The following is a 23,832-nucleotide window of genomic DNA, read 5'->3' as shown; positions in this document are numbered from 1 at the left end:
ACGAAAACACTTAGGCACAAGACAGGGGAGACGCAGACCATTTAACACACGAGGGTAATGGGAAACAGGTGGACACAACACCACACGAGGAAGGGCAAGTGACCTGAAACGAAAGGAGTCAGAATTTTCAAAATAAAACAGGAAATGACAAGACAACCTCACCGCGGTGTGACAGAGAGTAAGAGTAGAACCGTTGACCCCTGTCCTCCCTTTCCCAGAATCCAAAATGGTTGAGTACCGATTTATGATTCTGCCTTATTCATGTTTCTTTCCAACATCCAGAAGGTAGCCAGCTGAAACTCACAATTTAATTGCATTCTTTTTTTTCTTTTTTTACATTCATTAATTTCCCTTTGCAAGTTGAATGCATTCTAGGACCAAAATTGCAACTCAGTTTGCCATTATTGTATCATTTACATCCATCGGTTTTAATAAACACAAATAGCACAGTATTGGGTAAAGCCTTAATAAAATAGAATGTAAAGAATCAAGCTGTTTCTATAAAGTAATTGCTGTATGTTGTGATAAGCCAGGAGTCTGACGGGCTCCGTTTGAGAAAGTCACACGAGCAAACCCAGAAAATAGGTGAGCCGTGATTGGTCCTTACCTGAGCCCTTCTGATCTCTGATGTCATTTTCAGTCCACAGCAAGTGGCAAAATTATATTTCAATTTACTGTATTTATTTATTTATTTATTGAGTCCAGCTATTAGTTTTTAACTCATTTGTTCCCAAAAATGTATAAATAACGTTGGATTTTAAATGTGTGTCTCAAAGATGTATTTATATGTTTTTTTAAGTTTTTTTTATTTTATTTTTTATGATAGAGCATACAGAAGACTTTGATGCAGCCTCTCAACTGTAAAGAATGGTTGACGAAATGGTAGATATTACACAAACGGCCAGCAGGTAGCAGCAGAGCAAAAGAGATCAACTAGGGCCATGTTGGAAAAAAAGCTTTTGCTCACATTTCCAAATAGATTTGGGAATAATGATGAAATTGAGCTATGTCCTAATGCTAATTGCTGCAAAACGTAAAAAATATACTTTTTTTCTTGATGAAAGAATAGACTAATCTTTCTTTTGGTAGGTTCCATGTTTTATAGCAATAGAACACAATATTCTGTAGGCCTTGCGAAATCAGTCAAAATCCAGTAAAAGAGCCGTGAGCGAAGGGGGTTGCTTCAGTGAAAAAGGCTGGGAGTGAATGAGTTCAAATACGTCCTATCCTCACTGTTGACATTGTCAATGTGTACCTTGTCCTTACGTGCTCCAGCTCCATTATCAATAATAACTTTCTGATTCTGATGTCTTATCGCTGTAGACAAAAAAGAAAATCCGGATCATCAACAAACGGCGCAACCAAGAAAAGATTGTGTCATGGGAAGGAACATGACTTCCATCCTAAACCACAAACAACACTCCCATCAAAAACCACCAAACAGAACACTTGCACCGACCCCGCCGGGTCGGGTTCAGCCACAATGACTGAGCAGAGAATAGGAAGCGGGTTAAGCCTGGTCTGGATGTGATTGACAGCAGAAACTCACTAAGATGGCGAGTCCACAAGTCACCTCGTCGGCCACTTCTCGTGGAATGAGAGGACAAACAGCCAAATGGTGTTCATCCCAGTGTTTAACCTTAAGATGGCACCAAACACCCACAATTTAGGCTTTCAACAAACATGCACTAATATGTCAAAATAACGACCAGGACTTGTAGGCAGCATTAGTAGACACCAGTTTATACAGCAAGCAGCAACACAATAAATCATTATTTGTTGATGTTGTGTTTCAGTGATACAAAAGTTGCACAAGTTACTTTCCTAATTAAAATGAACAGCAAAATGACATAACTCCTAGTTTCCACTGTGCTCGCAAATAGTGACATTGTAGTATTTCCATTATGTTTAGTTAATATTAACACTATTAGAAAACACTAGTTAACATTAAGACCATTTCCGACGTGCGGACTTCTCACGTTTGCCCTCAGAATACAAAACAAGTTGAACATGTTCTGTCTGTTAAAAAGATTTTGAAGTTTCTCTGAATTGCCGCAAGAGGGCGCGCAAGCCTTGTCTTGCTATATATTATTATTATATGCATTATTATAAGAGTAGTTTAATATATTTTGATAAGGATATTAATATGTTTATAAAAACATGTCAAAATGATCATATTTACTTTTTTTACGTACAATGTCATTAAAAAAAGTGCTAATAAATATATACAACAAAAAAGTATTATGCCTCAGCTGTGACAACAAGCATTGTTGAACTTGGAAGTGAAAGTGACACCCACCAGAGGATACATTTGTCATCCCCCTCTCTCACACCCCCCACGCACGCACAAAACACGCAATCCTCCCACCCACTGACTTTGACATATTAACTCACATTTAAGTGAAGCAAGCGCACACAGTTTCTTTGAGCCAGGTCCTTTGTGGCGCACACAGGTGCACACATTGACGATGGGAGTGTCACTTTTGCATTTGCTGCTGCTGCTGCTGCTGTGCGCTGTCTGCCCGGTAAAGAGCATTACTGTGAGGGAGCATTTCATTGCTGCTGTGGAAATCGGCTGGGACTATGTGAGTGTGGGAGATGGTGACGCAACGTCTGATCAAAGGTGATGGTTTTTTTTTGTTAAAAAAAAAAAAAAGTTTATATAATGTCTTAAAAGTTGGATACTGACGAGGATTAGGGCCAGTGAAGAGAGAAAAAAAAAGTTTGGCAGGATTTTTACTTCATTCTCAGAATTCTGACTTTAAAGTGAGAATACTGCCACAAAAAAAAAAAGTCTCTTCACTGGCCCTAATTAATCCTCTTTCGTAGGATCCAGCATTGTCATCGCACGCTCCGATTTACTTTGCTTTTTAGGTGGTTGTCCAAAGGAACCCCTCAGAAATACATCAAGGCAGTTTACAGGGAGTACACAGACGCCACGTACACTGTCCCCAAGCCGAGACCACCTTGGACAGGTCAGTGACAGCCAGGCAATCGTAGATTTTTAAAAACAATGCAAATATACTGAAATACTAGAAGATGCACTGATCGCATCTGTTACACTCAGACATTACTCGAGATGAACTGAGCGAGGAGTGCGCAGACTTAAGTCTGGGTTTGACAACGCTATGAATCAATGACTATCATAATCAATGTATATGACTGATGCGTATAGTAAGAATCAATGGGAGACGGGTTACTAATAAGTCATGGCTTCTACCCGTCAGCCCTTCTTTCGGATGTCAATGTTGCAAATTATATTATGCGATCGATGTAACCAGTAATAATGTGTCCGAAAGAGGAAAAAATCAATAAAACAAAACAAACAGATAATTAATCAATCTGGGGTTTGTTTACAGCAGTGTCTTCCAACCTTTATTGAGCAAGGCATTCATTTTATAGATGGAAAATCTCACAGCCCATCACTAAACAAACATGTCAAAAATAAATTATAATTCCCCCAATGCCATACGGGATTAATTATCCAGTTTCACTTATTTGGTCCAAAAGTTAATTTGAATGTACGTTGAGATGAGCATCGCTGTGTATTTTCCAAGTATGAAATAATTGGCTCGGCACAATAAAAGTTTGAGAAACTTTGGTCGAGAGCCTTTCAATCTCAATTACCAAGTCATTAATTGCAGATCCACGCTTGTAAGGCGCTCCACTTTCACCAGTGCAGAAATCAAGATCCAGAAAGTCCTGCTTCAAAAGGCGATTCATGTATCGTTTTTTTATTAGTTAAAAAAAAAAAAGTATGCAAATGTATTTGCGTTGTCAAACTGTTAATACAATGTCAGTTGTGCCGTGTTCTTATTAAAACGGATGAAGCTTACTGACAACATGGAAACGTTTATTTTTAAGTTGTTATAATTGTCTTTGTACCCTTTTCCACGTGCACTCATCAGATGAAGTTGCAATTTCTTGTGCGTATGCGGGATCATGTTGCTTTGCGTTGCCTTTAACCCACACAAACTGCTTTGCATGGGATCGCACATATATTATTTAAATATTAACCTAAACCTCAACTAGGGTCTCTGAGTGTTCTTGTTGTGTTTCATGCGTGCAGGTATTCAAGGTCCGGTGATCGTGACTCAGCCCCTTGAAAGGGTGGTCGTTCACTTCAAAAATCTGGCCTCGCAGCCTTACAGTATCAGCCCAGTGGGAATAACATACTGGAAGCAGTCTGAAGGTACTGAACTCGACTGGCAACGAAGCATCTGCGCGTGTCCTATGAATAAGAACTGCACGCTGTACTTCTTGGTACTTGATAGCAACGTGTCATCATGCAGCATTAGGACCGTGTCCTTCCTAAACCAGGCTAATCTTTGTTGGCTCATAATCAGTTGTGTTACGTAAAAAGCTATCACAATGCAAATGAGAAAAAATAAATAGTGTATTGCATTTCAGAGGACTCATTAAGTGACTTAAGTACTGGACAGTTAATGCAATGTGTATTAAGTCATTCACTGCCATTGACGGCTATAGACGTCAAAAATTCCTTTGAACTATTTCTTATATTAGTTTAAAAAAAAATTCATGCAATTAATTACAATAAAAAAATTAATCGCCTGACGCAATTAAAAACAAAGAGAAAAGATTATTAAAAAATTACGGGCGTCAGGCGATTAACATTTTTATTCGTAATTAATCGCATGACTTCACTAGTTAACTCACGATTAATCACAAATGTTATATCTGTTCTAAATGTACAATAAAACAATTCTAGGTTTTCATACTCTTGTTAACAAAAGTGGAAAAAAAAGTCAAACTAATAAAAAATAGTTCAAATGAATTTTTGACGTCTATAGCCGTCAATGGTAGTGAATGAGTTAAAGAAGATAAGCAAGTGAAGTGAAAAAAAAAAGAAGCCAAACCACAAACAAAGCACTTCATTTGGTGCAATAATAAGGAATTAGCAGTGGTAGCACACACTCAACGTCACTGCCTCATTTCTCAAAAATCATCCATGTACAGATTTATTAGCTGCATGCACGGGCCAAAAGATCATGTCCAATATCCGAACATGAGTTAACTCGTGATTCCCTCATAGCCAGAAGGTTGATAGCCTCCTGTGAGCACAGTGGCATGTGTCATTTCCTGAAATCAGCTCATGTCTTCCTGCCACAGGATGACATCCCACAATGGACTTTATCATTAACTGAAATGTTGTGTAAACCACCTCCAGCAAGATTGTAAGATTGTTTTGGTTTCTCATGTTTGGTTATGCCCCCCCCCCCCTTTTCCTGACCAGGAGCTGGCTATGATGACTCCACAGCAGGCAAGGAGAAGGAGGACGACGCCGTCTCTCCCGGGAAATACCACAAGTACGTGTGGGACATCAGCGCCGCCGACGGACCCACAATCGATGACCCCGAGTGTCTTACCTATTCCTATTCGTCCCAAGTGGAACCGGTCCGCGATGTCAACTCTGGACTTATTGGTGCCCTGCTCATCTGCAAGTCAAGTCAGTGCATTGTTTTCCTGTCAGTACGAAATAATAACATACTGTATTTATTCCAATGACCACTTCCAATTTTGCAATTCACATTCAAATTGCAGGAAGCAGAACTGAAATTCCATGCAATAAAAAAAAAAAATCATGATGCAAAATTAAAATACTTTTCTAATTTTGTGATTTTCAACAGTAAAAAAAAATCATATTTTGTCTATCATGAATTTGATAACGTCACTCTTTTTCCATGTACATAGCACCTTTAATTAAAAACTCATCTTGCCACTGACTGGCCGTTCTGTAAACTCACGTAATTTTCGATGGTCATCCCGCTCCTAACTACAAAAATGTAATTTCATTCATTATTTTTTAAATTAATGTATTGCTAAGCTTTCCAACATTAGGGAAATGTATACTTAATGTTAGTCTCTGTACTCTCATTTGTAAGAAAAATATACATTAAAATTGCCATTTTCACTGATGTAGATGAGAATGAATTTCTCCAAATTCACATACAAAATAAAAATTAATTTAAAAAAAAATATATATATATATATATATATATATAAAAGAGAGCAATGATGATGACATGTCAAATCGGTAAAATTACCAAATGAACAATACTGAGTTCTCCAGAAAAAAAAAGAAAAAAGAATTTCTCCAAATTGCACTGAATTCAATTCTCTTTCCTGCAATTAAAATTCAACATCCTGTGGGGTGGACTCAATTAAACTTCAAATTCAAATTCATACATTGAATTGAAATGAAATCAGAATTTTGTGCAACCCTGCTTTATGTACATAATATGAAATGATATTGAAGATTTGTTATTGATGAGCCCTTTGGCTTCATTCCCCAATCATTCCTTCATAATCCACAACTTGTCACGAAATCAAAACTCCAGACATTTCTTGTTTTTTTCCCAGCTTACTTCAAAATCAAAGCGATGGAGCAAAAAATAAAAAATAAAATAAAATCAAAGATAACAACTATGAAGAATTGTATTAATAAATGGCGAGAAATGAGCAAGCAAGACACGGATCGGTCAAAAAGCTTTGCGGTTTCCACTCCATATTGGATGATTGCGTTACGCACATGTTATTTATTAGTTACAAGTATGTAGCTATAAATATTGTGTAAAAAAGCCATAAGATTTTTCCCGCTATTATGAGATGTTACACCTTAAATTATCCACATGCATACAGGATGTAACTGTTGAATTTATTAGTGCAAACATGAATTATCAACATTTACTCTGTAAATGTCAATAGCCCATTTTTTTTAAATCAGCGTACAGTATACTGTACGTAAAATAATTTTTAAATCGAAATATGAATGATCTTAACTCTTTGACCGCCATAAACGTTATAAAACGTTTAGTAAAAACCTACGGAAGGGCGCCGAGGACGTTAAAAGACGTTCACTATGTTTTTTTGTTTTTTTTTGGAAACGGGTGGAAGAAAGCCTTGGGCAGCTGTGCTGAAAGTATCAAGCAGATCTGGTTAGTATAATGACTCGTTTTGGCCCCTAGATGGCAGCGATGACTCTCTTTGCACAAAGTTGGATGGGCCGCCCACCGTGGGCGTCAGTAGAAGACGTGAGGCGGAGCTAGAGTGTTGAGGAGACAATGGCTGATGAAGCCACAATGGCGACCGGTTGCAAGCAGCTCACGCTTGAGCATTTTTTTCAAAGACGGAAAGCATCGATCAATACTAAAAAGCGCATTGATGTCGACGATGATGATGACTCCGAGCTTGACGCCAAAGTTGGAAGCCTTGACGTGACCGTTATGATCACGTAGTAAGCCTCACCGGCTAAGCGCGGCTAGCGCTGCTAACGCCGGAAAACGCGCACAATAACCGACCGGGTACTTCTACACGATCGGACATTCGATCGGGCGATGGAGAGTTGTCGAAAAGCATCGACCAATGCACATTGATGATGATGGTGAATCCCGAGGTTGACGCCACAGTTGGACGCCACAGTTGGACGCGTCACCGGCTAGCTCTGCTAACGCCGGAGCTGCACATGCGGACATTTTGTCGGACAATGAAGAGTACCCCGAGTCCAATGCATATTCATCGGAGGAGCGGGTACAGTCTGATCACGGAGAAGACACTGTTTCTGGACTACGATGCCACCATGAATGGAGTGGATAAGATGGATCAGAACATCTACCACCCGGTATAGGAACTGAAGGACATGAGGAAGCCAGACGTAACACCACCGTAACGTAACCGTAGCATGATCCTGATATTAGACTTGATGGCAACACACACTGCAGTATATACTTGCTATTCCCCGGAAAAAACGGCCTGCAAGAAAGTGGAGCACGCGAAGAGGCAATCTGTTGTGCAAATGCTGTTGCGTCTCCTTGCACGCAGGAGAGTGTTACAAAAAGAAAAACTGTCGTTGAAACATCCACATATTTGTAAATAGCACCACAGTTGCACACATTTGTAAATAGTTTGCCAAATTGTTGTCAAATTGTTACACTGTTGAATGTAAATAAATGTATTTTGCTATCAAAAAACACTTTTTCATTCTTGGTGGTAGTGTTTTATAGAAGTAAAGCACTATTTAGGTGTTTGTGGCATCATTCATGGACAAAAAGAAGTGTAAAATTCACTAGAGTGCATGAAATAATATCGTTTCACTAAAAGCTTGATTTCTCCGTATTTGGGTCCAAAACAAGCGAAATCGGATGAAACTAACCATTTTCTATTGTTGATTACTAAAGAACGGAATAAGGTAGAAACAAACTTTTTTCTGATGAAAGATGAAAGTCCAATCTTTCATTTGGTAGTACGTGTGTTTCCATAGTCCAAACAGAACATTTTCTGTGGACCTTGAAAATCAGTCAAAATGCTTAAATCGGCTGGCACTGACGGCATCCCTTTTCTGAAAACGTCTGGCAGTCAAAGAGTTAATTTGCCATTTTTGAGGTTTTTTTTTTTTTTAAACCAGAAACTCCACGAATGACAATGGATTAGGCATGCAGCACACAATTCTTCCCATCACGTTTGTTTTTTCGTGTTCCTCCAGGTGCATTCATTAAGGACAACCAGAGGAGGAACACTGCGTTCGTGCTGCTCTTTGCAGTCTTTGATGAGAGCAAGAGCTGGTATGGCCAACCGGGAGACAGGAGGAGCAGAGAGAACATTCAGAGGAGCGGCAGGAAAGAATATCACACCATCAATGGCTACATCAACTCCACGTTGCCAGGTGGGCACCTGCATTGAATTGAAATGACGGCGTCCTGCTGCTATTGTTGCTGACCAAATGTCGTCGTTGGTGTTTTCCGTGTGCAGGTTTGACAATGTGCCAAAAACGTGTCTTTTGGCATATGATCGGTATCGGCACTGCCCCAGAAATACACTCCATCCAATTTCAGGATCACACTCTGAAGGTGATGCGTTTATTAAATGTTTCACTCGTGCTGCGACATTACCTTGATTTTTATGTCACGCTGTTTCCAGGTGATGAAACATCGCAAAGTGACCATGGAGTTGACCCCGATGACCTTTGTCACTGCAGAAATGAAGCCTGGCAATGTAGGCCAATTCCTCATCAGCTGCCAGATACACACACACCGTCTGGGTAAGACACGCCCGTTCCCATGAATGTCACGCCATCATATGAGCCGGAAGTGATTTCGCTGATGTCCGTGCCCAGACGGCATGCGAGCCATGTTCAAGGTGGAGAGCTGCCCCGGGCCCGACCTCCGCAATGTCAAACAAGACGACTACGATGATTACGGGGAGGACTACTTCAACACCATCAGTTTACAGCCCATGAGGCCACGAGCGCAAGGGAGATCCAGCAGGGGGCAGCTGTCCAAAATCTGGAAACATTACATCGCTGCCGAGGAGATCACGTGGGACTACGCTCCTCATCTCGCCGCCTCAGACAGGTGGGGAAGGAAAGTTGCAGAAAGGTCTCAGGAAGTTGAATTAAATTCAAACATTACTCTTTCAAACATGAGTGAGCCGGAATCCCGAGGCGCACCTGAGGCCCCTCATCACGACTACAAGTATAAAAAGGTTGCTTACGTGGCTTACACGGACAGATCTTTCACTCGGAGGAAAAACACGGACAGGACGCTGACGGGCCCGCAGCTGAAAGGAAAAGTCAGTGATCGGTTCCACGTGAGTCAGACGAGCATCAGTAGTCAGAAAGGATTCTTTTCTGTACTTGCTCAATTAGATTTCACATATTTAATAATCATCTTGAATTCTTCCTCCAGATTACATTCAAAAACCTGGCCAGTCGTCCTTTTAATATCTACCCCAATGACCTCACCAAAATCTATCCACTGCTGTCATCCACAAATGGTAAGACACTTTGCAACAGTCATCTGTTGTTTTTGTCCTCCACTCCATGGGTTATTATAGGTCACATTCATGGTTGAATACAATTTCAAATTCTCATTTTTGCACATCACAAAAAGATGGCATTTAAATTGAACTCATTCACTGCCATTGACGGCTATTGACGTCAAAAATTCATTTGAACTATTTCTGTTAGTTTAACATTTTTTCCACTTTTGTTAACAACAGTATGAAAACCTAGAAAACAATTTTTTGTTGTACATTTAGAACAGATATAAAATTGATGAATAATCGTGAGTTAACTATTGAAGTTATGCGATAAATAACAATTAAGGGCGATTTTTTTTGTTGTAATTAATTGTATGACTCACTCATGATTAATCAAAATTTTTATATCTGTTCTAAATGTACAGTAAAAAAATCGAAGTTTTCATACTCTTGTTAACAAAAAATAAAAAAAATTTAACTAATAGAAATTGTTTAAATGAATATTTGACGTCTATAACCGTCAATGGCAGTTAATGAGTTATTAAAGGTGTATTCAAGGATCTTCTCGAAAAGTAGAAGCACACACGACGTCGTCACGGCATATTGGTTGACGGGATCGAGAATTAATCGTTAAGACGATCCACCCGGAAGACGCTGCGACAGAAAATCCTTGAATACGCCTTTAAGACTATTTCTCCCGACTGCATGCTCTTCTACTCATCGTTATCCAACAAAAAGTTAAATAAACAAATAAATAAATTGTCAGTTAAAGTAAAATTACTGTATGTCGAGCAATAAAAGAAAGTGGTCAGACAAATATTTGCAATATAAATTCACATGTATAATGGAACGTATGGTGTTCCGCAGGGTTCAATTCTGGGGCCTCTGCTGTTTTGCAGTACACAGCAGTACAAACAGCAGTAGTCGTTTTAAAGTGCTCAGATTTGTGTTGAGGGACAGGAGTCAGCATCCTCACTTCATGGTTTGTAATGCCAAGTTGAGCAATTCTAGTCCAGCACAACTAGCCGTCGAGCAAAACTAAAGATTCAGTGAAAGGCTACTCTCCCTGTTCATTTCGTTCACCAGTAGTAAACCCCATGCCTATGTCTTGAATTTGAAAAAAATCACAGTTTATTTGTCAATAAAGAAGGGTTTGGTGAATGTGCATAAAAAACTGGTGGGGTTCAGTACTCCCAACAAAAACCACTGCTGTAGGCAGTCCACAAAAAGCCAGCGTTTTTTGCCTCTTGCTACTTTATTATTCACAGTTTGCTACTCGTGTTAGTTTCAAGCTTCCATCTAACGTAAACACGTCAAAGTTGCAGACAATGACTTGCGCTCAATGGAGGTGCCCCCCAATGGGACCTTTGTGTATGTCTGGGAGCTAACCAACGATGACGGACCTTTAGAGGAGGACCCCCAATGTCTGTCACAGCTGTATCAGAGCACCGTGTCCCCAGAGAGGGACCTGGCCTCAGGGCTGGTGGGCACCTTGCTCATCTGCAAGTCCAAAGCCATGGACACCCGAGGACGCCTGGTGAGATGTTCTCTTCTTCCTCATACACACCGTGGACAACATCGTTGGCACCTTTCAGAAATGACAAATCTTGACAGATTCTAGTTATTTTGTGGGGGTTTCTGTAACAAAGCAATTTTGTCCATGTGTGTGATACCAACCTCAAGTCTGCCGTTTTAATGAAATCAATGTTTTTAATATCTAATCTACCATTGCAGTTGGCTCCTGATAAATCCTGGACTGTTATGTTTGCCGTCTTTGATGAAAACAGAAGTTGGTATGTGGATGAAAACATTAACAAACGCCAGAACTCCTCCGAAACCACAAATCCTGAACTCTACAACTCCAATGTCATCTACAGTGAGTTTGCCCTGCACTCTGATTTCAACTCTGCTGAGGCAGAATTGGAAGAAGAAAAAAAATGCATGTGTTATCTCCATCTTCCAGGCATAAATGGCATCATGTTCAGTAGGCCCCAATTTTTGATGTGTCAGACTGATGTCACCTTCTGGCATGTGGCCAACGTGGGCACCCAGAGTGACTTCTTGTCTGTCTACTTCACTGGGAACCCTTTTCAGTATAATGGCCTGCATCAGTCTGTCCTCACCCTCTTTCCCATGACTAGCATGACCATTGCCATGGAAATGGACCTGACAGGTAATCGCGCTCAACCACTAAAATCAACATTAGACACTTGTCATATCTGTTTCTGGCAGATTATTCTTCCTGAATCATGGTCTATTGTGACTCGATTATTGATGCCTTTGTCCTGACTTCCTGCCTCTTCTCGCAGGTGAGTGGGAGATCAGTGCCTTCGACGGCAGCCTTAAGAGTCGGGGGATGTCCATTCGTTACAGCGTTTGTCCGTGTGACTACGGAGACACGATGGTAGACCGAGACGAGGACATCGATGATATCTCCGACTGCGTGAACGTCATGCCAAAGAGCGGGAGACCTCAGAACGCGACGATGATTTGGGTGTGCAAGAACTTTACAGGCAGTCACAATCACACAGATGGCGATACGGAGTGGATTGTGAAAGGAGATCAAATCTGTCAAATGAAGAGTATGCCTGTTGTGTCATCGGAGGGAGGAGATGCAAGTGGTGTACCTGAGGGAGGAATCCCACTGGAGGTCTTGAACGAATTAGAGAGGAACGGAGAATGGATAGTGGATTTGAATGAGACTGAACACGAAAGTAGTGGCAGACAGAGAAGACAGGCAAAGGGAAACCAGACTCATGAAGACTTCAGCTCTGCAGAGACTGAAGATGATGAATTCAAATGGCAGCTAGGAGGAGAGACCAAAGAAAATAGAACAGACATTGTTGAGATGGACCCTAACCAAAGGAGTGGGATGCCGCTTAAAATGAATGTGACGAGGGAAGACAGCAACGAGATCTTACCGGACTCAAATTCAAGCCTGAGGGACAATCTTTTATCTGAAAGTAATTCACTGGAAATGGATCAACAATTCAGGGAAAGCCACATTAAGAGTGAGTCTGAGGAACTCGCAGTGGATTCTCTGCGGGGGGACTTTAATTCTACCGCTGCAAAAAACACAACAAAAATCAACCAGTTGGATTATGACGACTACAGCCAAGAGGTAATGTTGCCTTTCAGGGGAATGTGGAGTGTCCACTTAATTACATGACCAAACACTTAATCGTACATTATTGTTATCGTAGGACAACAACATGTCTGATGTCAATACCTCAGCCAAAATTGACTTGCGCTCCAGAAAAACAATCTACCGCCACTACTACATTGCTGCAGAGGAGATCACATGGGATTATGGCATCAGAAAAGACCCTCATTTTATCAAACCCGGGTAGGTAGTCGTAAATGTCATATAAAATCACCTTTCTGTGAACTGCATGATCAACACATTTTAAAACTTTTTAAAAAAGCCATTGCACTTCCTTCCTTCCTTCCTTCCCATAAGGTTCCTCTGGTTCAAATCAACAATGTTGTGGAATGTTTTGAGGTGCTTTATACCACTTTTGGGTTGTGAATTTGTTTATTGCAAGGTTCCTGCAGGTTTGAGATGATACCGCCCACTAGCACGCCTGATTCATATAATCAGCTCAACAGCATGCCTGACAACGATCCTGATCTTTAGTATCAGGTGTGTTGGTAGGCGGAAACATCTAAAACCTGCAGGACTCCGGACCTCGAGGACAGGAATTGGTGAACCCTGGTATATGGTATGATGGACAAATGAAGCTTCATGAAGCACTTGTGATATTTTTTGACTCCAGTAGATTTTATTTTTCTTGGTTTAAAGATGCACTGTCAACTTAATACATTTCCATTGCATCCTTAAAACCAAGAGCACCATCTAAAGGAGTAAAAATATATATAAGTGCTTCATGAAGCTTCATTTTCACATCACTACTACAGTATGTTTTTTCCTGCTTTTCTATGCACTTGCTCATTATTTTACCAATTAACCATTCTTTCAGTAATATTTTTTCTGTTCTTGCTCAGTTTTGCCTTAGGCCCTAAATTAAATGTATTCTGACACACTGTGAGGTGATTTTTGAAGAAACGTCATGAAGTACTTTATTTTTAACTCCTCTGGATGACACTCTTGGTTTAAAGATGCAGTGCAACTTTAATGAATTTCCATTGCACTAGCCTTTATCTTTAAACCCAGCGCACCATCTAGTCGAGAGAGTCAAAAATATTGCAAGTGCTTCATGAAGCTTCATGAAACTTATTTTTCCCATCACTACTTGAAACTGAAGCATTCTCCTGAATTTAATTGAAATGTGTGTGTGTGTGTTTTTTTAGTAATGTTAGAATGAACCAGTTTACTTCCTTTCCTCCAGAGAAAAGCATCGTGGAATGAGGAAGTTCTTGCCCGAATACAGGAAGGTGGTGTTTAAGGCCTACCTTGACAAAGACTTTCTAGAGCCTGCCTACAGAGGAGAGCTTCACGAACACCTGGGAATCATGGGACCTTTCATCAAAGCAGAAATTAACGAGCTCCTTACTGTAAGTGGAATATAGTTAATGAACATAAATCAACTGAAGTATCATGTTTGGTAGTGGTGACCTTTGTTCACATACTCCGTCCTATTCAAGGTCATATTCAAGAACAAGGCATCCAGGCCCTACTCATTTCACCTTCAGGGAGTTTATGATCGTACTCGCGGGGGTGGCATTGCACAGAGCTATTCCTCATCGCTGCCAGTTGGGGTCCCAGGAGAGCCTGTCCCACCTGGAGAGGCGCGCACGTATAACTGGAGAATCACAAAGAAGCAAGGTCCCACCGATGCGGAATTTGGATGCAAGGCTGGAGCGTACTACTCCACTGTGGACAAGGTCTGCATAGATATGGTTCATGTGATTGTTTTGTTCACGATTTGAAACTTTCAGAGGGAAATCAAGTAGTTCCTCATGTAATGGCAGTGAATATGTAGTTTGGCCGTCTCATTACACCGGGGTAATATCGTCACAAATATCATGTTCGATAATTATGGGCTGCAGTTTTTTTTTTTTTTTATGACGGTGGTGAAAATGACTCCATTGCTATTTTTAGACCGCGGGATACCATATTACCGCAACTAGAGGATTTGATTGTGTTGAATTGTTAAATTTCCATATATTTGTGTGTTTATGTGCCAGGAGCGGGACCTTCACTCAGGTCTGATTGGCCCACTGCTCGTGTGTAAGGCAGGGACTCTGTCGCCAGATAAGAACTCAGGAATCGCACCAATGATCCAGGATTTCAGTCTTCTCTTCCACACATTTGACGAGACCAAAAGCTGGTATCTGGAGGAGAACCTTAAGAAGCATTGTGTCCCTCCCTGCCAGGTCAATCCGGATGACCCCTGGTACCACATCAGTAATCGGTTTGCAGGTGTGGAGAGGTGTTGTGGTGTAACTGTAACTGACTATTTCCGATTTTTTTACATTTATCTTTAACACTACTTGAATATTTTCTGTCCATAGCCATAAATGGCTATGTGGCAGAGACACTTCCTGGTCTGTTGGTGGCACAGCGGCAGCGAGTCAGGTGGCACCTGTTAAATGTGGGGAGTGATGGAGAGTACCACGCTGTGCACTTCCATGGTTTGCCTTTCACCCTGCACAATGGGGAGGAGCACCGCATGGGCATCTACAACCTGTTCCCTGGTAAATACGCACAGACACACAAACAGATCCGTACACGAAAAAGAAGATGTGCTTACCGATACCTTGATGCTAAATGTGTGTTTACTTTGTTATATTATTGTTTGTTTCTGTTCTACCTGTCTAAGAGGATGTGCATGTGCTCGCTATAGGTGTATTCGGCACTGTGGAGATGATCCCGTCCACAGTTGGCACATGGCTGGTTGAGTGCACTGTCGGAGACTACCAGCTGGCTGGAATGAGAGCTAAACTGTTGGTCTATGATCCAGGTGGGAGATTTCAAACCATAGTTGGACTGTTGGCAGGGTGGGGAGGGTTACTTTTAAAATCCATTACAGTTACAAGTTACCTGCTAAAAAATGTAGTTCGTAACATAATCCAAGTACCATAATATTAAAGTAATGTAACTGGATTACTTTTGGATTACTCCAATATTGAGTATGCTCATGAAGACAAAATAAAAATAAATATCACAATATATATTCTATACAATGTGCCCCTGCTATTTGCGATAGGGCAGCCTGCAAATAGCAAAAATCATTGTGTAATTAAAAAGCATGTAGGCTATTGATTGATTGAGTGATTGTTTGAAGGCCATATGCTGTTTTCGAACTGTCACTGAAAGCAACCACACCTCATAGTTTGATAGATAGATAGATAGATAGATAGATAGATAGATAGATAGATAGATAGATAGATAGATAGATAGATAGATAGATAGATAGATAGATAGATAGATAGATAGATAGATAGATAGTGATAAAGTACACAGTATTTTTGTACTCTTTTATGTGTTCCAATAAATCCAAATTGAGATTCTGGTGAAGAGGTTCCTTGCAAGGTTTATTCAGAAATTTCTAATAACACAATTGAAGTCACCCAAGCAGTGATCCGTCCCAAATGTGTGTCCCTAACTCGAGCACACGGCACATTTATTGAAAAACAGTGTTCACAGGAAATCGCCTCTCCCCTCCCTCATCAAGTTCCCGTAGGTGCAAAAATCAGATTAGACTTCGACAGCAGTATCCCAGCTCGTCCTTGGACTTTCATTGACCGAACAGAACGTTCTCAAAACTCTACTTCCTTAGATAATAAAAAGAAACATATTAATTTTCTCTTTTCCAGTCAAGAGGGAAAGATAAGAAAACAATCAAAAACATTATTCATCGAGCTATATTAAGTTAACAGAATTACACCTACATCTACACAGTTATAACTAAATTCAAAACAGTTAAAATATAAAGTAAAACAGTCAAAATGTTAACAATGTTAACGATAGATAGAGAGAGAGAGAGAGAGAGAGAGAGAGAGACAGAGAGACAGAGAGACAGAGACATGCGTGACATGCGTGACAAATAGTGAGAGGAAGTTTTGTTTGGAAGGTGTAACTCACATTATGGTTGTAGGCTAGCGGGCTAGCTAGCAAGAAGCTACAGCACGTAGCATGCCGCTGGACTCTCAGCTCAAACTTTCACTCCGAGTAAGTTCCAGTGAACACCGGTCGCCATTTCCTGCTCCCGTCCGTGAAGCTTTTTCAAACTGCCCGCGTGTGGAGGACACTAGTCAGTTCGTTCGTTCACGACTAGTCAGTTCGTTCGTTCTCACCTCCCCGACATGAAACAACGGTCCCACTCGCACGGGCGTGCACGCTCTCTCTCGCTCTGTCATTCTCTCTCTCTCTCGCCCTCTTTCGCACTCTCTCTCATCGTAGAAATTGTAAACCCTCGAAGTAATCCCCATTTTTAATAAATGTACCTGTAAATTGATTACATGTTTTTTCCTATAACTGTAATGGAATACAGTTTTAAAAAATTGCAATCTCATTACGTAACGGCGGTAGGTACATGTATTCCGTTACTCCCCAAGCCTGAGTGTTGGTGATATAAACTTTGCCAAAATATTCGAGCCATTATTCATTTTGACTCAAAACGTTAATTATATTTATTGTCACCCTCTTAAAATACTTGAAAAATATATATTTTTTGGTCTTAAATCAAATGATGCAAATTATTTTTTTTTAAATTGTTTGTTACCTGGAAAATCTGGGGGGGAGATTATTTTATTATAAGATTATTTTAAGAAGGTGGAAACGTTGCTATTCTGAAATGCTTATTGATCACAAATAATAGGTCATGTTTGAAGAAAATGTATCTTCACATCCATTACTGATCCTAATATTTGTATAAGATTATCTAAACTCAGTATGATGCAGTAACAGGCAGCAACAATCAGAATTGCAAACTTACTCATAACGGATGTCATTCGATGAACTTCATACAGTACCTACGTTTTGGATAGTGAGTGTCTGTGCATTATGTGTATTGTGTAATAAAACTTGAATTATCATGTTGCCTGATTTTTATTATCTTAATGTAGAATGTGCTTTACCTCTGGGAATGGAATCCAGAACCATCCAGGATCCGCAGATCACTGCTTCAGATCACATAGGTAAAACATTTACCCCCCAAAAAAATTCAAAATGTTGAAATAAATTTAAAAAAGTGAATTTATATGTCATACTTCTTATTGCCATTTATTATTATTAGGCATACATTAGATACGAACACATTAGCACAAGTCTGTTACATTTGATGCTATGTTTGCACATGCGTGTCCAGATAGTTGGGAGCCCCAACTGGCGAGGTTGCATCAGTCTGGTTACATCAATGCTTGGATGGGGACAACCAAATTCTCCTGGATACAGGTTCAACATGCAGATATTCCCCATGCGATTATATTACATATTGGCTTTATCCTGCGTTATGTTCCGCGATATCATTGTCCATAACGTTGCCTTTATTCATTATGACTGATCAGGTGGACCTGCTGAAGCCGACTCTGCTGCACGGCATTGAGACGCAGGGAGTGAGGGCAAGTCTGAGGGAGAACTACGTCTCGTTATTTGGCGTTTCCTACAGCCTGGACCAGGAGACGTGGACCACCTACCAAGGGAACTACACGAGTCGGCCCAATGTGTGTCATCATTTCCACCTATTTGTTTTTCTTCCATCTCTTTTCATTTTCCAGAAATAAGGCTAATATGAATGCAGCTGCTTTTTTTGCCAATGTCAACCTGGTTTTCACCTGATCTGCCTTCCAAACAAGTTTGTTGCCTAATCGAAAAAAATCACACCGACATTTTTGTGACTCCCTTTCAGAAATTTCACGGGAACGTGGACAGTTCCAAAGTGAAGCATAACCAGTTCTTGCCTCCGTTTGTTGCTCGCTACATCAGGATTCACCCCGATAGCTTTGTGCGGAGGCCTGCGCTGCGACTGGAGCTGCTGGGCTGCGATCTCAACAGTGAGCCTCAATTTTGCAATCTCTCGGGGTGCCTTGGATGGATGGATGGATGGATGGATGGATGGATGGATGGATGGATGGATGGATGGATGGATGGATGGATGGATGGATGGATGGATGGATGGATGGATGGATGGATGGATGGATGGATGGATGGATGGATTGATGGATTGATGGATTGATGGATTGATGGATTGATTGATGGATGGATTGATGGATGGATTGATGGATGGATTGATGGATGGATTGATGGATGGATGGATGGATGGATGGATGGATGGATGGATGGATGGATGGATGGATGGATGGATGGATCGGGATTAATCCAGGTGAATTATGTTTGAGGATTGACTCCTGCTAGTATTTCAAGGCACCACTATACTGTAGCTATCAGGAAGGGACCGATGCCCGTGTGCATGTGACCATGTGTTTGTGTGTGTGTGCGCGCAGGTTGCTCACATCCACTCGGCCTGAGGAGTGGACTGCTTTACAACATTACCGCGTCCTCACATTACTCAACGTTGCTGCGTGACTGGAGCCCCACCCTCGCCCGCCTCCATCAAGGAGGCAGGACCAATGCCTGGAGGCCCAAGGTGCACACACCTTTGCATTAGACCTGTTCACATGTGAATGGACAATAAAAGATTAATTTTAGTATAACATCACAGCTTTCTTATGTTTTCCGTGTGATATTGCCACTTTGTCTTTTTACTGTTAACTTTTATTATTAAACAAATACAAATTAGCACTCGATATGTAAGTTACCCATCTTACACCCCCCTGTCAGGGGCATACCACAAATTCAAAACATCTTTTATCAATTTGTGCTGCATAACATCCGCGCATGCCCTCGCCCTCTTATCATCATCACACAATGCGACACTGTGGCGTGACTTGTGCTGCACTTGTTAATAAAGGTCACACGCCAAGTTTGTGATCCTTGGCGAGAACTCGAGCACTGCTGGCCAACTATTACAAACACCAGAATGTTAGCTCGTTAGTTGTTGCCAGTGATCTTCAGATTGCCGTTAAATCCACCACCACTTCTCCTCTTGAGTGCAGATTTTGATTTTAATTTAATTTTGATTGGTGATGGCACAAGACTGAATCTCCAATTTTAGGTCAATGGAAGCAGTTTTTGTTGTTGTTGATATTTTCTGTCCTTTGAACCCTTATATTTAAGGAACTGCTGGGCCCATCTTCACAAAACAGGTATTGTAAAGAGAATTCAACAAGGATTCCACATCAACATCTACAGTCATTTAGAAGATAGGTGCATAATTAGCAACTTGACCTTTTGACCTTGTGGATCACATGACCTTGATAACATTTTACTCAGCCCTGGTCCTCGAGTACCCCTATCCAGCCTGTTTTCCATCTCTCTTATCAGGCTTCATGCAGAGCTTGCTGATTAGCTGATCATTTGAAACACCTGTGTTGCGTGTGGGAGACATGGAAAACAGGCTGAATAGGGGTACTTAAGGACCGTGGTTAAGAACCCCTGCTCTACATAAAAAAAAAGTCTTAAGATGTATTTTTTTTTCTTTATCAATCATAAGGGGTATCCACACCCGCACACTTTCAGTGAATTTTTTAATAAATATTTAACATTCAATAAATATTGCTGATAAACAAAAAAAAGACATCTCTGTTTTAGAGAACAGAGAAGTGGACGATTACATGCCATGAAACATTTTTATTAAGATCATGGGATCCACAAGGTCAAATTATTGGTCCTTATTGCTGCTAAACCCAAAAATTACATCAGTGAGACTTTTTTTTTTTTTTTTAGAGAAGTTGTGATTTTATTTCACGTGAAAAAAATTGTAATTTCATGCGATCCTCAATGTCAATTTCTAGGACAAAAGGTCAAGTTGCTCAAATATACACCAATCTTCTAAATGATTGTAGATGTTGATTTTCTAACAATACCTGTCCTGAAATACAAGGGTTCAAAGGAAAACGCCCCTTTTTTTGCCCAAATTCACCATAACTAAATTAGACCTAAGTCCCAAATTCCGATGTACCTCAAATTTGAGATTTAGCGTCGTGCCATCACAATCAACAAGTACACTTAAGTTTCATTAAAATCCAAATCTGCTTGGTTAAACCCACTGGGTGATTTGCTATGACGTGACCCTAGAGTCTTTCCATCTTTTTGCTCCTGCGGCCAAGCAACCACTCCTTCCCTTTAGAAAGCAACCTTTCCTTATTTTAATACTGTCTTTGCCAGGACAACAATCCTCACGAGTGGCTTCAAGTGGACCTGAACTCAGTCAAGCGCATCACAGGTGTCATCACCCAGGGTGCGACGTCTTTCACCAAACAGATGATGATCACAGAATTCTCGGTGACTGTCAGTCTGAATGGATTCTCGTGGAACAGCGTGTTGGAGAAGAACTCGCAAAGGGAAATGGTACTGGTACACAGTTGATTAATTGTGTTTGGAAAGGATGTTTTTTTTTTTGCTATATTTGCCTGTATTGGATCTCATCAGACTGTCAAGAAGTCACCAGTAAGCAAACGTCTCCGTTCCTCTTTAGATCTTCACAGGTAACAGCGCCCCAGACGAGGAGGCCCTCACTGTTTTTGAGCCGGCTCTTTTCGGCCGTTTCTTGCGCATCCACCCTCGCGGCTGGATCAACGATGTTGCTCTGCGCCTGGAGGTGCTGGGCTGCGACACACAGCAGGACATCTAACAAACAGTTACAAAGTTGCTCATTAACTGCGCTTAGACTATATGGTTATTGGATCTGTTCTTCCTGTTTGAAAAGTAATGCGGTAATGGAGAGAGAAGTTGTCACTTTGAAAAAGTTAAAAGTGCCTTTAGACATGCCGACATCTTCAGAATGTAAGCTTGTGTAAATATTTAACACAGTGATGGATGTATACTGTTTGAATGGTTGTTATATGTTGTTGGTAAAGTATGGACTTGAAAAGTATGGATGGATGTATATCCATGTATGTCTGCTTTGGTAAAATTTCATATAAATAATGAATCTTGTGCTCATCTTTGCATACTTACACACACATTGACCTTAATTGTACCATATTGAGAGGATACACTGCAAAAAGGACAGTAGAAAATTTAAGAAAAAAATAAGAGTAAAATGAGAAAATTATTACTTCAAATAAGCAAATTATCAGCCAAAAGAAAATAAATTTTTACTTAAATTTACCTGTAATATTTTGAAAAATAAAATACTATGCCCATATCAACCACAGTGGTCTTGAAAATATTGTTCTTAAACTAAAAACAAGTAATGTTGACTTTTTTCAAGCTGTAATTTTAAAATACATTAAAAAAATATTTTTGCTTGAATAACTTAACAGGACCCATTTTTATTGTCTTTGTCATGGCCTAGCCAGGGATTGAACCCACAACCTCCAAATCTGAGGGTAGGCATTCAACCACTAGACCACTGAGCTGTTACTAGAAAAAGGAAAAATTAGCTTAGTAAATATAACAAAACCAACCACATTAGTTATATTGCACTTTTGCCCCATTGTTTTCATACTTGTATGTTTTCAATTGATCTTATTACTAGACTATGTAAAATCTTAAAATAAAATAAAAATCAACTTATGAAACCCCAGTTCAGGGCCTTTGATGTTGGTTAGTTGTCATCTTAAAATGTGGAAAATGCTGATTTTAAGCCTCATAGTACTTAAAACTGGCTGTAACACTCAATGACAAGACAGCTTGATCAAATAAAATAAGTAATAAGTATCTTTAAATAAGCACAATTATCTTGTCTGACAATTTCATTTTAAGTAAAAAAATAACTTGTCAAAGCAAAATAAGCAAATTTAAGTTAAATGTAGGAAATATCTTAAGATTTCAGTTTTTCCCGTGTACTATTCATGTTCAATACTCCCATGCCAGGAACGTTCTCCCTGGTTTGTTTTAGCTCGCACATTATCTGTGCTCTTGATTCACTTGACTTGTCCTCCGTGTTCCTTAACTGTTAGTTTGTCTTATCCTGCTCCGGCAGGCTGTCCTGGGGCACAAAATAAGCCAACTGTGCTCCCACATTGTTCCATGACAACAAGCAGTATGGAGAACGAAAACATGATCGGCTTGTTTATTGGTCCAAATTGTCTTTATCACCTTCTTATCATCTGAGGAAGTTTCCAGGGAGAGCCAACAGTGGACAGGACGTGCATTTGGAGAGACATTGGCAAGCAGCACACCGTGCTTAGCTGATAGGGCTCGGGAAACAATGGCGGTGTGCGTAATGTCAGCGAGAGAGGGAGCATCTGGTAGTAAAGCCAAGTGAGCGAGCCGTGATGGGGTCACGTAGGGGTCATTACCTCATGCTCACGTCTCATTGCCTGGCTGCGGTTTGATCCGTGAAGGAAACAAGCGACAATCCGCGGAATAAGACACACCTTGATTCAAGTCGGGTTAGACCAACAGAAATATACAAACTATTGCACCCCTTCTGTCTTACATTGATGCGATTACGTTTAACTGATCAAATACGGTTTATTTTTTCAACACATTACTACAGTAAATATCCAAAAGAAAAATATTCGTTTTAGTCATTTAAATGCTCAGTCAACAAAAAAAGATCACTACAATCTAAAAAAAAAATTACAGCTCAGTTTTGTCAGAAGGGGTTTTCCACTATGTTATTTTCATCTATTACAAACTACAAGCACATTAATGAATACTTCTCACACTGACCATTAAAACCGAGCATTAGAATTGTATTTTAATTTTATTTTTTAATCCACAGGCTTGGCTTGGGTTACATTATGTGTCTAGTGGCAACTAGCATTGGCACAATATATAGAATGATTTTGTGGTTTAAACTAAGATGGCGATTGTACTTACAGTAAAAAAAAAATTGCAACATAATAGAAGTTCTACAACTGGGGGTAAAGTTTTCCCAAAATGAACACATTTGTGTCTTCATATCTCTTTCACATACTTGAGTGCAACAGTGTGATTTTTCTTCTTCTCACTTTTCGCTATCACAACCTTGTGGGTTCCTTACAATATTTCCTGTTGTAATATGCTTCGTGGTCGCTAAACGAAAAAAATATATATATTGGACCATTTTTCCTACTGTTTTACTTTTTTAGTGTGGTATG

General features: G+C 40.2%; 1 protein-coding gene across 2 annotated transcripts; it reads left to right on the top strand.

The window, feature by feature from the left end:
* Nucleotides 1-2,384: 2,384 nt before the first annotated feature.
* On the top strand, nt 2,385-21,731 carry f8 (coagulation factor VIII, procoagulant component). Of its 2 annotated transcripts, none has more exons than XM_086084736.1 (27): nt 2,385-2,623; nt 2,875-2,975; nt 4,070-4,192; nt 5,255-5,467; nt 8,501-8,680; nt 8,767-8,864; nt 8,935-9,055; nt 9,131-9,368; nt 9,441-9,603; nt 9,702-9,789; nt 11,094-11,311; nt 11,509-11,650; nt 11,738-11,947; nt 12,084-12,895; nt 12,978-13,120; nt 14,124-14,289; nt 14,380-14,619; nt 14,923-15,157; nt 15,250-15,432; nt 15,582-15,698; nt 17,806-17,877; nt 18,048-18,133; nt 18,247-18,402; nt 18,588-18,732; nt 19,183-19,325; nt 20,966-21,148; nt 21,276-21,731. In XM_086084736.1, exons 1-27 carry the CDS (start codon nt 2,469-2,471, stop codon nt 21,429-21,431), a joined length of 4,887 nt encoding a protein of 1,628 aa, XP_085940862.1. In that variant the 5' UTR covers nt 2,385-2,468; the 3' UTR covers nt 21,432-21,731. The 2 variants fall into 2 exon arrangements, with proteins under 2 accessions (XP_085940862.1, XP_085940863.1); XM_086084737.1 differs by having other exon boundaries at nt 12,084-12,896; nt 12,982-13,120.
* The last annotated feature ends 2,101 nt before the right edge of the window (nt 21,732-23,832 follow it).

Source organism: Leptonotus elevatus, chromosome 9 (assembly GCF_054856555.1).
Source record: "Leptonotus elevatus isolate MCC_2025b chromosome 9, RoL_Lele_1.0, whole genome shotgun sequence".
NCBI classification, from domain to species: domain Eukaryota; kingdom Metazoa; phylum Chordata; class Actinopteri; order Syngnathiformes; family Syngnathidae; genus Leptonotus; species Leptonotus elevatus.
Note: the sequence above shows the minus strand (reverse complement) of the source record. Positions and strands in the feature narration are given on the sequence as shown.